General features: G+C 37.2%; 1 protein-coding gene across 3 annotated transcripts in view; it reads left to right on the forward strand.

The window, feature by feature from the left end:
- Nucleotides 1–17300, forward strand: part of PRKAA2 (protein kinase AMP-activated catalytic subunit alpha 2) — a 128588-nt gene that overhangs the window by 54007 nt on the left and 57281 nt on the right. For all 3 annotated transcript variants that reach the window (XR_007516658.1, XM_049879375.1, XM_049879374.1), the window contains exons 3-4: nucleotides 8199–8292; nucleotides 8864–9008. Coding sequence is in view for 2 of the 3 variants with exons in the window: in XM_049879375.1 (XP_049735332.1) it covers nucleotides 8199–8292; nucleotides 8864–9008 (239 nt within the window). In the remaining variant the exon portion in view is untranslated. The remainder of the gene's footprint in view (nucleotides 1–8198; nucleotides 8293–8863; nucleotides 9009–17300) is intronic.

A 17300-nucleotide genomic window follows, 5' to 3' on the forward strand; every position in this document is an offset into this window, starting at 1 on the left:
TATCCATAGGCCTACAATGAAGCCCAGTTAATATGACTATTATTCAGATTTATGCACCAGCCACTAAGGCAAAGATGAAGAAATTGAAGATTTCTACCAACTTCTGCTGTATGAAATTCATCAAACATTCAATCAAGATGCATTGATAATTACCGGTGATTGGGATGTAAAAGTTGGAAACAGAGAAGAAGGATTGGTAATTGGAAAATATGGTCTTGGTGATAGAAATGAAGCCTGAGATCACATAATAGAATTTTGCAACACCAATGACTTCTTCATTGCGAATACTTTTTTTCAACAACGTAAATGGCGACCATACACATGGACCTCCCCAGATGGAATACACATGAATCAAATTGACTACATCTGTGGATAGAGACAATGGAAAAGCTCAGTATCATCAGTCAGAACAAGCCCAGCAGCTAACTACGGAACAGACCCTCAGTTGCTCATATGCAAATTCAGGTTGAAGCTGAAGAAAATTAGAGCAAGTTCACGAAAGCCAAAATACCAATATGAGTATATCCTGTCTGAAATCGGAGACCATCTCAGGGATAAATTTGATACATTGAACACTAATGACAAAAGACCAGGCAAATTGTGGAATGTACATAGAATTGCTATGAGTCTAAACTGACTTGACAGCACCTAACAACAACAATACACACACACGGACACACACACATATACAGACACCCACATACGTTTAAAAAATTATTGTCCCTTAGAGAGATATACAAACCTACATACAGAGGAAATGAAAGCCAAATTGCTCTGGTGGCACAGTGGTTAAGAGCTTGGCTACTAACGAAAAGGCTGGTAGTTTGAATCCACCAGCTGCTCCTTGGAAACCCTGTGGGCAGTTCTACTCTCTCCTGTAGGGTTGCTATGAGTCGGAATCTACATGATGGCAACAGGATTTGTTTTTGGTGTTTTATAAAATTAAAAATGAAGACATTTTAATTATCTTATAGAATGTTAGAAAAAATATTGTTTTTTTCTATATGTCTGTGCAAAAATAATAAAAGTATCACCAACTCAATAAAATTGGGCACAAATATGAGTAAGCATTTCATAAAGAATTGTATGTAGTGTTTTGCAAGTGTTGGAGAATCCACAGGCTCCCTTATACATTGCAAAAATCTCTTAGGAAAACTACAGTTGGCATTATCTCCTAAAAGTGAACATTCACATATACTATAACCCAGTAGTTTCACTTATAGGTATATACCAAAGAGAAAATACTGCCCCTGTGCAAGAATGCTTACGGCAGCACTGTTTATAATAGCAAAATTCTAGTGGCATTCTGTATACCCTTTAATGGTGGATTGGAAGGATAAATAGTCTTCCCATTAACAGGAGAGTAGATGAATAAATACAATAGAATATTATACAGTGGTCAAATTGAGTAACTATAGCAAAACATAATAATGTGATTGAATATCAATAAAATAAATGCCAAAAGATGTATAGCATATTATTTTTATAATGTTAAGAACAGTTAACATGAAAATACATATATGACTATGAATAATGTGTGTGCACACACATATGCACGTGTAGATAAAACTCTGAAAGATGGAAAGAAGGGATGTTTGAACAAGGTATTCAGGATATCGGCTATCTTGGATAGGACAAGCAATGAGGTGGTAAGGGTGAGTATACAATTAGATGAAAGTTACTGTCAAGGCCCTGACTTTTTGTTTGGGTGGGGTATTTATAGGTGCTTTTTGTATCATTACAAACAGTAATTAAATAAAGAGAGGCCATTCATGGGCCAATGGAGACTGAATGTCATGAGCCAAGTATAATAATTACTACATTTCTATATACCTGAGTTCTAATTAAAGTAAAATATTATTGTATAGCTATGTAAATAATATTTTAAAATCTCTGTAGATATAACCACCAAAATGGTATACTTTTGAATGTTTATTTTTGCCTACCTTTAGAAAAGTTTCTTTTTTTTCCCATGAGTTTTTTTTTTGTTATTGTTGTTGTGCTTTCTTTCTTTTTTTTTTTAATTGAACTTTAGATGAAGGTTTACAGAACAAACTAGTTTCTCATAAAAACAGTACACATATTGTTGTATGACACTGGTTAACAAACCCGTGACATGTCAACACTCTCCCTTGTGAACCCTGGGTTCCCTATTACCAGCTGTCCTGTTCCCTCCTACCTTCCAGTCCCTGCCCCAGGGCTGGTGTGGCCCTTTAGTCTTTTTTTTTTTTTTTGATATTACAGATACATATTTTTATTAGATTGCTTTTGGTACAGGGAAGGCTGTTTGCATTTTGCAAACTACTCTTTATGAAATACATTTCTTGGAATTTTCCCGATCTATGTATCTTTATAGTTTCAAGTCTTAATATTTACAAATGAACATGTCCTTCATTTTACTGAAGTACAAAAACGGAAAAAAGAAAGAGAAAAGCTGGCTTGCTTCTTTGACAAATAACCAAACTAAGGACACGGTGTTCAATCTTCATGATGACCTGTAGACTTATCGCTGAAAGTCAAATCCTCCATTTGAAAAGGTTAAACATGACAGTACTTTTTAAAAGACTTTCCATTAGTTAGAGTTTAAGAACTGAAAAAAGTCCAATGTAAGAAAATTATCTGGGCAAGTAATACTTTTTTAGTATCTGTTGCCATCGAGTGGATTCTGACTCATGGTGACCCCAGGTGTGTCAGAATAGAACTGTGCTTCACAGGGTTTTCACTGGCTGATTTTTTGAGATGTAGATCGTGAGGCCTTCCTTCCAAGGAATTTCTGGGTGGGCTCCAACCTCCAACCTTTAGGTTAGCAGCTGAGAACATGAAATGTTTGCACCACCCAGGGACTCCAATATTTTGTTTAAATCTTCATCGTTCAGTATTTTACTTTGTGATAGTGGGTGGGGGAGGGAGACATCAAGGCAAGGCCTTTTTAAAATTAAAGTTGCTCCGCTCCTTACCTATTTGCTGATAAAAAATTTTTGGGAATTGTAAACAGAATGCATAATTTCTGTTATTCAGGCACTCATGTGATCCATCATGTATCCTTGAAACTCTTTTCAAAAATGAGAACGCTCTCCTTCCTTATTATTCAGGCATGTGGTTTTATTTCCCCCAAAACTCAGCCATCCCCAGCAACCCCAGTATCACCGGGTAACGCGAGTTACTGCGTCTCATTGTCCTGAGTTGTGGGTGATCCCCCTATATCAGGAAGACAAGAATTATTATGTTAAAAAAAGGCTACTGTTTGACCCCTTAGTCTGGAAGGCCACAAGCGTTTTACCTAGGGAGAGAATTGCTTTTTTTTTTTTTTTTAAATTAATTTTTATTGTGCTTTAAGTGAATGTTTACAAATCAGGTCAGTCTCTCATACAAAGAATTTACATACACCTTGCCATATACTCTTAACTGCTCTCCCTCCAATGAGACAGCACAGTTCCTCCCTCCACTCTCTCTGCTTGTGTCCATTCGGGTAGCTTCTGCCCCCCTCTGGCCTCTAATCCCCCCTCCAGACAGGAGATGCCAACATAGTCTCGTGTCCACTTGATCCAAGAAGCTCGTTCTTCACCAGTATCATTTTCCATCCTCTATTCCGGTCCAACCCCTGTCTGAAGAGTTAACTTTGGGAATGGTTCCTGTCCTGGGCTAACAGAAGGTCTGGGGACCATGGCCTTCGGGGTCTCCCTTGAGCTTTATATCCTATTTTATATGAAAGATTTCCTTAAAAAGGCATGTAACTTGACCAACTGGAATGTTTAGGGCATAGGTTTTTCTGCATGACTGAATTTTTTAGCTTAATTAGAGATGCCATTTTTGAAAAATTTTTGTAGAGCATGTTAGTTTACTTTTCTACAGTAGTGAGAAAATAATGATGGCATATGAGTGATTGATAATTGGATTTTTTATAATGCTTCATTATAACTATTATTTTCAAGGGTACAAGAGATTTGGCTTGTTCTGGCCAGGCTTAGAATTTGCACTTTTCACTAAATCCTTAATATGAAGCTGTTTTTTAGGTCTTCTCCCTTCTAAAAGTTATGTTTCCCTTTCTCTCTACCTCTTCCTGTTATTTGAAATTTTATTGGTTGAGCTTTTGCTTTAATTTTTCAGCTTCAGATTATTCTGACTCTGGCTCTACACTGCTGACATTATTTCAAAGTGCTAATTTATTCACTATATATTTATATACCTACTTTGTTAGGTACATAATATGTTCATTAATCCAGTAATCATCATACTGTATGTGTAATTACAAAATGACCTAAGAGCTTTGAAAGTAAGTTGGATGCTTCTGGGGGAGCAAAAAGGAACCTGCTCTAGGCTCAGGGAAGTGAGTGACCTTTAAGGTGAGATCTAAAGAATGAGGCTAGCAACCAATGAAAGGGTGAGGTGTAAGGGTCATCATGGTTCAGGTTATTGGAAACAGCTTACACAGTGGTGCTGGGGCAGGAGGAAGCTCAGCGTGCATGATCAAATGGCTAAAAAATAGTATGTGACTGGGGTGTTGGAAGTCAAAGGTGAGTTAAAAGGAGGGATAGGCAGGGGTCTGATTTATTCAGGATTTAAGAACAATGGGAAGCCCCTGAGGGTTTTTAGTTAGACTACTCAGGATCAGATTTGTGTTTTGTAAAAAAAATACTTGTTTACTATCTGTCTTCTGGCTAGACTCTAAGCTGCACAAATGGAAGGACAACTACTCATCTCATCTAGTATAATACAAGTAGGCACTCAACAAATATTAAGTGTAACCATTTAATTGTTTGAGAATCTTGGGTAAGTTTTTTCTTTTTTTAAACCTTTCTAATTTAATGTTTAGTTTCTTCAACTGTAATTCTAAAAAACAATACCTCACAGTACTAAAAAACTGCATGTGAAAGCTGGACACTGAATAAGGAAGACTGAAGAAGAATTGATGCCTTTGATTTGTGGTGTTGGCGAAGAATATTGAATATACAATGGACTGCCAAAAGAACGAACAAATCTGTCTTGAAAGAAGTACAACCAGAATGCTCCTTATAAGCAAGGATGGCGAGACTGCATCTCACATGCTTTGGACATGCCCTGGAGAAGGACATTGTGCTTTGGTCAGCGAAAAAGAGGAAGACCCTCAGGGAGATGGATTGACATAGTGGCTGCAACAATGGGCTCAAGCATAGCAACAACTGTGAGGATGGTGCAGGACCAGGCAGTGTTTCATTCTGTTGCGCATAGGGTCGCTATGAGTCAGAATTGACTTGACGGCACTTAATAACAACAACAATACTAAAATAATATCTTATGAAGTTTTTAAAAGATTAATGAAGCAACATATGTGAGGTACTTAGCATAGTGCCTGGTACATAGTAAGTGCCCAGTAAATGCCTTCAGTGAGGAAGAGTGGTGACTGTAGAGTTACAGGTTTCATGACTCCATAAAACCTGTGAAAGCCAGAACCTGTGTAAGGTGGAAACCTGTCAGAGAAGGAAAACTCAAATATTCTCCACTTAAATGAGCATTAGAAATGCGATAAACCTGCACCCTGTCAAAGGTGGAAAACTTGCACAAGACCTGGAAAAACAGGGCAGTCCTGTTAAATTTTGGCTCTCACAGGTTTAACTGTAGCTTAACAAATCGGTTGAAGACCTGTGATATACTCTGGGAATCAGCATTAAATTTATTAATTAGAATCTTATTACTTCTTTTATGCCCCCAAAATGTACTGAACAGAAAAGTGATTGAGATTTCTGTTAATAAATCACATTGACCTACAGTGAAGTTACACAGTAGATGCTCCTGCCCTATACTGTTCAGTTTATATGATCAGAGTTCGGTGTCTGTTAAGATAGCTTTATCTTAACTGCTTTTATTTTGGAGTCCAGTGGTTAAGAGCTTGGCTGCTAACCAAAAGGTCGGCAGTTCAGATCCACCATCTGCTCCTTGGAAACCCTAAGGGGCAGTTCTACTCTGTCCTATAGGGTTGCTGTGACTTGGAATCGATTCGACAGCAATGGGTTTTTTTTTTTTTTGCTTTTGTTTTATCTACCATTTGTATTAAAGTTCTTAGGTAAAATCCTCTTTGCATGGTTCTTTTGAAGTAGGCTCAATTTTATCCCTCAGTTGTATTCATTAGTTTTATATAAAGTGTGATACCTTGTCATGTTTCATTCCAAAGATTGATTGCTATTAGAGATATTACTTCTGAAAAAATTTAAAAGCTCTCATTTTCAATATTGTAGCTTTAAAATCGTTTTGTGCCCGGTGATATGTATAGCAACCATGAACTTTTTCAGCCTCAGATTTGTTGGGAAGCTGATGTACCACTGACAGTTTGTTCTGACACGAGGTAGGGGCCTTTATGACTGTTCAGAACTGAAGAAACAGGCATGTGCTGGAAATTACTGTTTTTACAGAGTATTGTATGAAGTGTCTGAATTTTTGGTAAGAAAAATACGAATTTTGAAAATTTTTACATTTTCACGTATGTACCAGTAGACCCTGGTGGGGACTTGGAGTATAAGTAATGGTACTTTTTATATGTACCCCTGAACACTTAGGGTAGGCTTGTGGGAGAGGGCAAGAAAAAAACATACTACCTACCAAAAATTCAGATACACGCAGTGATTCAGCATGCTTCCATTAATGAAAACACATAGTATCAACAAAAAATTCAAAGCAGAAAATAATTGGGTCACTGAAGAGTTAATATTTTGCATATTTCAAGTGTTTCATTTATTTATGCTAATATTCTCTTAAAATTTATAGCATATAGTTTTATCACCAATTTCCTGGCCATGTTCCCCTCTCTTTAAGAGGAAATAGTAACTGGGACCACCAGGTAACATGTACTTGCCTCGTGCACGTAAATAAAAGGTGCCCGTCTGGGTGGACAAATTACCAAAAGGTCCCTCTGCTTCTGGCATAAGCAGTGTCAAGATGCACTGACTGGAAGATGGGGTCTGGGTCATTTTTCAGCTCTCCCTTGGACCTTTCACTGAGTGCTTTAAGTCATGCAAAAACTATACAGCCGATATTGGTCATAATCATCCAGACTGTAGGTGATTCTTTATAAACAAGGTAATCAGTTTAAAAAAGTGGAACAATTGTTCTTTTATGTAAATGCTAAGTACAATCTCAGTTAAAACATTAAAATTATATTTAAGTTGTTTTCAGTGTCAAAACTTGATTTGGTAAAATTGTAGTAATGGGGGGAAGTTGTAGATTTTTAGGAAAAAATTAATTTTGTCAAATAAAGCTAAGATTCTTTATTATTATCATTTTTTAATGTGCCCAGTTTTGAGTGCCTAGGAGAAAACTATATATTTATGTATATACAGACACATACACGTGTGTAGGTATTTAACTCTTTATTATGGAAAAATTTTAAAGTGCACAAAAATAATGAAGCTCCATGTATCTGTCATTCAGCTTCAACAATTGTAAACTCTTTTATCTGCTCCCTTTCACTTTCCACCCGAGATTATTAAGCAAATTCTGAACATTATGTTATTATTAATTTGTAAACTCTTCAGAACCTACTCTAGAAGATAAAGCCCCCCCTTTTTTTTAATAACATAAGCAGAATACCGTATTACCTAAAAAATGGCAGTAATATTATCAACTATCCAGTCAGTATTCAGACTTTCTTGATTGTTTCATAAATGGTTTTAGAAATTGGTTTGTTTGGATCATAACTGATCAGTGTATCTTTTAAATTTTAATCTATAGCCGCCCTCCCCCCCACCCCTTTTTCCTTGAATTTTATTTGCAGAAGAAAGGGTCATTTGTCCACTTTCTGGATTTTGCATTCATGATTATGTAGTTGTGGTATCATTTAACCTGTCCAAGAATGTTTTTATTTTTGTTTAAATATGTATGTCACCTTATCTCTTTAGACTGTAAACAAATTTTTGTTTAAATAGAAAAGTAATGCCTAATGCAGTTGTTGAAGAATAAAAGATTTCAAAGATTGTGTGAGCACGAAAGAAGGGGCCGAAGGAAAGTCCATGATCATCAGGAAGTAGATGAATTTTGTACAGCTCCGGGTTTATAGTTTTGATTATTTTGATAACATTATATAATACTGGGTTGGGTTTTATATAATTTGTGGCCATCTCAATATATTGTAAAACACTGGAGTATAAAATTGTAGCAAGAGTAGATGTATTAGGTTGACTTTGGCTAAAGTGACATTTTTTATTAACTTTTTTCATTTACAAAAAAAGATACCAGGTGATCAGCACACCAACGGACTTTTTTATGGTAATGGAGTATGTATCTGGTGGTGAATTATTTGACTACATCTGTAAACATGGACGGGTAAGTAACCTATTGTCTAGTGCACTAAGCCCCTAAGCTTAAAAAAAGAAAAGTAAACCACAAATATATCTTCAGAATGGGGATTGCGTCTTTTAACAATGTTCAACTAAACATACAGGATATTAGACAAATTTGCTTTTTTAAAAATTCTACCTTTCACAATACTGATTCTCACAATTCTGATTCTAGGAAACATGTTTTACTTAATTGCTGACATGATGACTATGGTTTTCAAAATGAAAAACCTGTTTCATAAGATCATGTTGAAGCTTCAGTTATTTCCTTTTCTTACTACTTGCAAAGAAATTCTGTTTCAGATTATGTTTTACCATTGACTGAACTTTGTGTGCATTTAGTAAATATTAACTGAATATTAAATCTTACTGCCTAGCATCAAAGAAAAACCTATTGATTGACATGTTTTGATGCAAGTTTTTGTTTTGTTTTGCTGAGAATTCCAACACAATTTTAATGGGCTTTACTCAATTATATTTAGGCTGATTATAAATTAAAGCTCTTGCTATATAGATATCCCAGATATCCTTAGTGCAGTTTGTTTTATACTTGATAGGTTGAAGAGATGGAAGCCAGACGACTCTTTCAGCAGATTCTGTCTGCTGTGGATTACTGTCATAGGCATATGGTTGTTCATCGAGACCTGAAACCAGAGAATGTGCTCTTGGATGCACACATGAATGCCAAGATAGCTGATTTTGGTATGTAACTCCAGGGGTGTTCAGAAATATGCGACCCTTTATAGGACAGAGTAGAACTGCCCCACAGAGTTTCCAAGGAGCGCTTGGCAGATTCCAATTGCTGACCCTCAGGTTGGCAGCCGTAGCACTTATCCACTACGCCACCAGCGTTTCCTCAGAAATACGCTAGCTGACTTTTAAAATGTGTTAGTAACAACTTTTATAGAAACAAGAGCTTTCAGTTTTACATTGTGGATCTTGTACCATGAAAAGGGATTAGTTGCGTGGTCTCTATACTAAAAACAAAAACATTGCTATCAAGTTGATTCCGACTTATGGCGACCCCATGTGTTACAGAATAGAACTGTTCCATAGAGTTTTCTTGGCTGTAATCGTAAAGCAGATTGCCAGGCCTTTCTTTCATGTTGTGACTAGGTGGATTTGAACAGCCAACTTTTATGTTAGCAGCCAATTGCAAACTGCTTGCACAACCAGGGCTGCTGCTTTTTATTTAAACACAGTTAAATGCAGATACCTCTAGAAAAGTTAGTGGGCCGCAGCCAAGATAAATCAGTTTAATCTTCATTTCCTCCTAAAAAAATGATACTCAACTGTTTAGTTTTTTTTTTGTGGTGGGGGGTCACAAAATCTTTTTGAAATCTGATGAAAATATGGGCACTTTCCTTGATGAATATATGTAAACAGATGTACATGAAAGTTTGCATGCAGTTTTGGAACTTTATAATCCTTCTGAATCAATCTGTGGACAAGCTGATGCATCTCAGGGTAACATCTGTCCTAATAACTTAATGAAAGAATAGAAATTTTTGTCAGGGGTAGAAGAAAAGGTTAAATGTAATTTTTATGCTCTGAACACTTTCTTAGGTAACCATGCCTTGAATGGGTGCCATGATAGGGTGTTTTGGAAAAGGATTAGGAAGTGAGAGATTATAGAAACAGAGATGGAAAAGTACGAAAGTTTATCATTGCTTATTTAAAATTTTTGCCTATACCTTGTCTTTAATCTGAAAAACAGGGAACTAGTTTCCCTATTTGTCATCCATCTCCAAATTATAAAACTCATTTAGTACTATAGTTCAATTAAATTTTGTTTGAATAGATAATTTTTTTCTACATTGAATTAAAGCTTTCCAAATTAAAAACTTTTGCAACACAATCTGTTTATAAATTGGAGCCTGTCTGATTTGTACTTGAAGATTTTTTAAAAAGGTTTTTGAAAGCATACTACAAAAAAGCAGTAGTCTCTTTTTTACTTTTTTTCAGTTGTAGAAGTGGGTAAATTATATATGTATATTTTTGAACATTTTATCGTGGTTTGGGTGAAAGCTTACAGAGCAAATTTGTTTCCCATTCAACAATTTATATACATTTTGTTTGCATGACATTAGTTGCAGTCCCCTCAATGTGACAACACTCTACCCACTCCCTCCCTGAGTTCCCTGTTTCCATTCGCCCATCTTTCCTGCCTCTTCCTGCCTTCTGAACTTTGTTTTTGGGCAAATGCTGCCCTTTTGGTCTCCTGTGGTTGATTGTTCTGAGGTGCACTTCTTCCTGGGTGTTATTCAGTTTCTAGGCCTGCCTATTGTTTGGCTGAAAGGTGGTCTCTGGGAGTGGGTTCAGTTCCAGGTTTGAAGGGTATCTAAGGGCTTTAATCTTGGAGGTTCCACCAGCCTCTGTCAGACCAGTAAGTCTCATCTTTTTTATGGATTTGAATTTTGTTCTAAATTTTCCTCCCCCTCTGTCCAGGACTTCCTACACTGATCCCACTCAGAACGATCAGTAGTGGTAGCCAAGCACCATATGCTACTTCTGGTCTCAGGCTAGTGGAAGCTATGGTTCGTGTGGTCCATTAGTTTTTTGGACTAATCGTTTCCTTCAGACTTTGATTTCCTTCACTCTTCTTTGCCACAGATGAGAAGAGACGAATAGTTGTTTCTTAGATGGCCGTTCACAAGCTTTTAGGACCCCGGTCACTACTCGCCAAAGTAGGATGTAGAACATTTTCTTTACGTACTGTGTTATGCCAGTTGACGTAGATGTCCCCCGAAACTATGGTCTAAGCCCTGAATCCCAGCGACTCAGTCCCTCAAGGTGTGTGATTATGGCTAAGGAGTTTTCATAACTGTGCCCCCTGTGTGCTCTACGGTATTCATGGATATATTTTCAGCACATACTGATGCATATGTAGAAATATCCTCTGCCAAACTGATTTGTTCACGGGTGTATTCCCATATGCCATCCCACACCTGTTCTGCTTACATATCTACCTATGTATCCACTTGTTAATTATTGTTTGTTATTACTGTTATTGCAGGATTGTTTATGTAATAGTATTTATCATTGTTTCCTTTTACTCTTGCATACCTCTCAGTGTCTTCCTTTCCCTTGGTCATGTTGTGCTGACTTCCCCCGTATTGTGTATTGTTTAACCCTTCAGCCAAGTTAACACCTGTCTACTATCTCAACCAATGGCTCTGTGAGAGAAAGATGTGGCAGTCTGCTTCTGTAGAGATTTATAGTCTTGGAAACCCTCTGGGATTGCTATGAGTTGGAATCGACAGCAGTGAATCTGGATTGGTATCTAGTGATTTTCCCTTCCTCCCTCTCCCATCACTGATAACCATCAAAGAATGTTTCTTTCTCTGTGTGTAAACCTTTTCTTGACTTTTTATAACAGTGGTCTCATACAATATTTACCCTTTTGTGAATGACTTGATTTTTACTCATCCTTGTAAATGGAAACCCTGGTGGCATAGTGGTTAAGTGCTACGGCTGCTAACCAAAAGGTCGGCAGTTTGAATCCGCCAAGCGCTCCTTGGAAACTCTATGGGGCAGTTCTACTCTGTCCTATAGGGTCACTATGAGTCGGAATTGACTCGAAGGCAAGTAGGTTCCTTTTTTTTTGTTGTGAAATGTTTCTCAAATTCGTCATTATTCTCTAACGTTGTGTAGTATTCCATTGTGTGTGTATGCCACAGTTATCCATTCATCTGTTGATGGGCACTAAGGTTGTTTCTGTCTTTTTTTTTTTTTTTAATAATTTTTATTGTGCTTTAAGTGAAAGTTTACAAATCAAGTCAGTCTCTCACACAAAAACCCATATACACCTTGCTACATCCTCCCAATTACTCTCCCCCTAAGGAGACAGTCTGCTCTCTACCTCCACTCTCTCTTTTTGTGTCCTTTTCATCAGCTTCTAGCCCCCTCCACCCTCTCATCTCCCTTCCAGGCAGGAGATGCCAACATAGTCTCAAGTGTCCACCTGATCAAAGAAGCTCACTCCTCACCAGCATCCCTCTCCAATCCATTCTCAAGTCCAATCATGTCTAAAGAGTTGGCTTTGGGAATGGATCCTGTCCGGGGCCAACAGAAGGTGTTGGCGCCATGACCACTGAGGTCCTTCTAGTCTCAATCAGATTATTAAGTCTGGTCTTATGAGAATTTGGGGTCTGCATCCCACTGCTCTCTTGCTTCCTCAGGGGTTCTCTGTTGTGTTCCTTGTCAGGGCAGTCATCAGTTATAGCCAGGCACCATCTAGATCTTCTGGTCTCAGGATGATGTAGTCGCTGGTTCATGTGGCCCTTTCTGTCTCTTGGGCTCATAATCACTTTGTGTCCTTGGTGTTCTTCATTCTCCTTTGATCTAGGTGGGTTGAGACCAATTGATGCATCTTAGATGGCTGCTTGCTAGCATTTAAGACCCCAGACGCCACTCTTCAAAGTGGGATGCAGAATGTTTCCTTAATAGATTTTATTATGCCAATTGACTTAGATGTCCCCTGAAACCATGGTCCCCAGACCCCTGCCCTGGCTACATTGGCCTTCGACACATTCAGTTTATTCAGGAACTTCTTTGCTTTTGGTTTAGTCCAATTGTGCTGACCTCCCCTGTATTGTGTGCTGTCTTTCCCTTCACCTAAAGTAGTTCTTATTTACTATCTAATTAGTGAGTACCCCTCTCCCACCCTCCCTCCCTCCCCCTTCTCGTAACCACAAAAGAATATTTTCTTCTCAGTTTAAACTATTTCCCAAGTTCTTATAATAGTGGTCTTATACAATATTTGTCCTTTCGCAACTGACTAATTTCACTCAGCATAATGCCTTCCAGGTTCCTCCATGTTATGAAATGTTTCACAGATTCCTCACTGTTCTTTATCAATGCATAGTATTCCATTGTGTGACTATACCATACTTTATTTATCCATTTATTCATTGATGGGCACCTTGGTTGCTTCCATGTTTTTGCTATTGTAAACAGTGCTGCAGTAAACATGGGTGTGCACATATCTGTTTGTGTAAAGGCTCTTATTTCTCTAGGATATATTCCAAGGAGTGGGATTGCTGGATTGTATGGTAGTTCTATTTCTAGCTTTTTAAGGAAGCAGCAAATCGATTTCCAAAGTGGTTGTACCATTTGACATTCCCACCAGCAGTGTAGAAGTATTCCAGTCTCTCCACAGCCTCTCCAACATTTATTATTTTGTGTGTTTTGGATTAATGCCAGCCTTGTTGGAGTGAGATGAAATATCACTGTAGTTTGATCTGCATTTCTCTAATGGCTAATGATTGTGAATATTTCCTCATATTTCTGTTAGCTACCTGAATGTCTTCTTTAGTGAAGTGTCTATTCATATCTTTTGCCCATTTTTTAATTGGGTTATTTGTCTTTTTGTAGTTGAATTTTTGCAGTATCATGTAGATTTTAGAGTTCAGGCGCTGATCAGAAATGTCATAGCTAAAACTTTTTCCCAGTCTGTAGGTAGTCTTTTTACTCTTTTGGTGAAGTCTTTGGATGAGCATAAGTATTTGATTTTTAGGGGCTCCCAGTTATCTAGTTTTTCTTCTACATTCTTTATAATGTTTTGTATCGTGTTTATGCCATGTATTAGGGCTCCTAACATTGTCCCTATCTTTTCTTCTATGATCTTTATCGTTTTAGATTTTATATTTTGGTCTTTGATCCATTTTGAGTTAGTTCTTGTACATGGAGTGAGGTATGGGTCTTGTTTCATTTTTTTGCAGATGGATATCTAGTTATGTCAGCACCATTTGTTAAAAAGACTATCTTTTCCCCATTTAACTGTTTTGGGGCCTTTGTCAAATATCAACTGCTCATACGTGGGTGGATTTATGTCTGGATTCTCAATCCTGTTCCATTGGTCCATGTATCTGTTGTTGTACCAGTACCAGGATGTTTTGACTACTATGGTGGTATAATAGATTCTAAAATCAGGTAAAGTAAGGCCTCCCACTTTGTTCTCTTTTTCAGTAATGCCTTATTTATCTGGGGCCTCTTTTCCTTCCATATGAAACTGGTGATTTGTTTCTCCATCGCATTAAAGAATGTCGTTGGGATTTGCATCAGAATTGCATTAAATGTGTAGATTGGTTTTGGTAGAATAGACATTTTTATAATGTTAAGTCTTCCTATCCACAAGCCACGGTATGTTCTTCCACTTACGTAAGTCTCTCTTGGTTTCTTGCAGAAGTGTACTGTAGTTTTCTTTGTATAAGTCTTTTACATCTCTGGTAAGATTTATTCCTAAGTATTTTATCTTCTTGGGGGCTACTGTAAATGGCATTGATTTGGTGATTTCCTCTTCGATGTTCTTTTTGTTGGTGTAAAGGAATCCAACTGATTTTTGTATGTTTATCTTGTATCCCGATACCCTGCTGAACTCTTCTATTAGTTTCAGTAGTTTTCTGGAGGATTCCTTAGGGTTTTCTGTGTCTAAGATCATGTCATCTGCAAATAGAGATACTTTGACTTCTTCGTTGCCAATCCGGAGGCCCTATATTTCTTTATCTAGCCTAATTGCTCTGGCTAGGATTTCCAGCACAATGTTGAGTAAGTGGTGATAAAGGGCATCCTTGTCTGGTTCCTGATCTCAGGGGGAATGTTTTCAGGCTCTCTCCATTTAGGGTGATGTTGGCTGTTGCCTTTGAATAAATGCCCTTTATTATGTTGAGAAATTTTCCTTCTATCCCTATTTTGCTGAGAGTTTTTATCATGAATGAGTGTTGAACTTTGTCAAATGCCTTTGCTGCATCAATTGATAAAATCATGTGATTCTTCTCTTCTGTTTTATGTATGTGGTGGATTACATGAATTGTTTTTCTAATGTTGAACCATCCCTACATACCTGTTATGAATCCCACTTGGTCATGGTGAATTTTTTTTTGATATGTTGTTGAATTCTCTTGGCTAGAATTTTGTTGAGGATTTTTGCATCTACATTGGTGAGGGATATAGGTGTGTCCTTTTCTTTTCTTGTGGTGTCTTTACCTGGTTTTGGTATCAGGGATATGGTGGCTTCATAGAATGAGTTTGGTAGTATTCCGTCCTTTTCTATGCTCTGAAATACCTTTGGTAGTAGTGGTGTTAACTCTTCTCAGGAAGTTTGGTAGAACTCTGCAGTGGAGCCGTCCGGACCAGGGCTTTTTTTTGTTGGGAGTTTTTTGATTACCTTTTCAATCTCTTCTTTTGTTATGGGTCTACTTAGTTGTTCTACCTCTGTTTCTGTTAGGTTAGGTAGGTAGTGTGTTTCTAGGAATTCATCCATTTCTTCTAGGTTTTCAAATTTGTTTGAGCATAGGTTTTCATAGTAATCTGATATGATTCTTTTAACTTCAGTTGGGTCTGTTGTAATATCGCCCGTCTCATTTCTTATTCGGGTTATTTGCTTCCTCTCCTGTTTTTCTTTTGTCAGTTTGGCCAGTGCTTTATCAATTTTGTTGAGTTTTTCAAAAGCCCTGCTTTTGGTCTTATTAATTCTTTCAATTGTTTTTCTGTTTTCCATTTCATTTAGTTCAGCTCTAATTTTGATTATTTGTTTTCTTCTGGTGCCTGTGGGTTTCTTTTGTTGCTCTCTTTCTATTTGTTCAAGTTGTAGGGATAGTTCTTTGATTTTGGCCCTTTCTTCTTTTTGGATGTGTGCATTTATTGATATAAATTGGCCTCTGAGCACAGCTTTTGCTGTGTCCCAAAGGTTCTGCTAGGAAGTGTTTTCATTCTCATTGGATTCTGTGAATTTCTTTATTCCATCCTTAATGTCTTCTGTAATCCAGTCTTTTCTGAGCAGGGTATTGTTCAGTTTCCAAGTGTTTGATTTCTTTTCCCTGCTTTTCCTATTACTGATTTCCACTTTATGGCCTTATGGTCAGAGAAGATGCTTTGTAATATGTCAGTGTTTTGGATTCTGCTGAGGCTTGCTTTGTGATGGAATATGTGGTGTATTCTAGAGAATGTTCCATGTGCACTAGAAAAGAAAGTATACTTGGTTGCTGTTGGGTGGAGTGTTCTATATATGTTTCCGAGGTCAAGTTGGTTGATTGTGGCATTTATATCTTCCGTGTCTTTATTGAGCTTCTTTCTGGATGTCCTGTCCTTCACCGAAAGTGCTGTGTTGAAGTCTCCTACTATTATTATGGAGCTGTCTGTCTCACTTTTCAGTGCTAATAGAGTGTGTTTTGTGTATCTTGCAGCCCTGTCATTGGGTGCATAAATATTTAATATGGTTGTATCTTCTTGGTGTATTGTCCCTTTAATCATTATATAGTGCCCTTCCTTATCCTTTCTGATAAATTTAACTTTAAAGTCTATTTTGTCAGAAATTAATATTGCCACTCCTGCTCGTTTTTGATTGTTGTTTGCTTGATATATTTTTTTCCATCGTTTGAGTTTTAATTTGTTTGTGTCTCTAAGTCTAAGGTGTGTCTCTTGTAGGCAGCATATAGACGGATCTTGGTTTTTAATCCATTCTGTCACTCTCTGTCTCTTTATTGGTGTATTTAGTCCATTTACATTCAGGGTAATTATGGATAGGTATGAATTTAGTGCTAACATTTTGATGTCTTTTTTGTGTGTTGATAGTTTATTTTTCCCTGTTGATTTTATGTCCTGAGTAGATTTTCTTTATATATTGTCTTTTCCTCATATTTGTTGTTGATTTTGTTTCTGCTGAGTCTCTATTTTTCCCTTGTATTTTATTTTGATGAGTAGGATAGTTTGTCTCCTTTGTGGTTACCTTATCATTTACCCGTTTTCCTAAATTTAAAGCTAACTTTTATTTCTTTGTATCGCTGTATCTTCCTCTCCATATGGAAGGTGTATGATTACATTTCTTAGTCCCTCTTTATTATCTTAATGTTGTCTTCTTTTATGTAATAATATCGCCGTTACCCTTGTTGGGCTTTTTTTTTTTTTTTTTAAATCTTGCTTTGTTTTTTTTTTATTTCCCTGTCTGGGTTGAACTCTGGTTGCTCTGCCCAGTTTTGTAGTCTTGGGTTGATA

The sequence above is a fragment of the Elephas maximus genome, chromosome 3, assembly GCF_024166365.1.
Source record: "Elephas maximus indicus isolate mEleMax1 chromosome 3, mEleMax1 primary haplotype, whole genome shotgun sequence".
Taxonomy (NCBI): Eukaryota; Metazoa; Chordata; class Mammalia; order Proboscidea; family Elephantidae; genus Elephas; species Elephas maximus.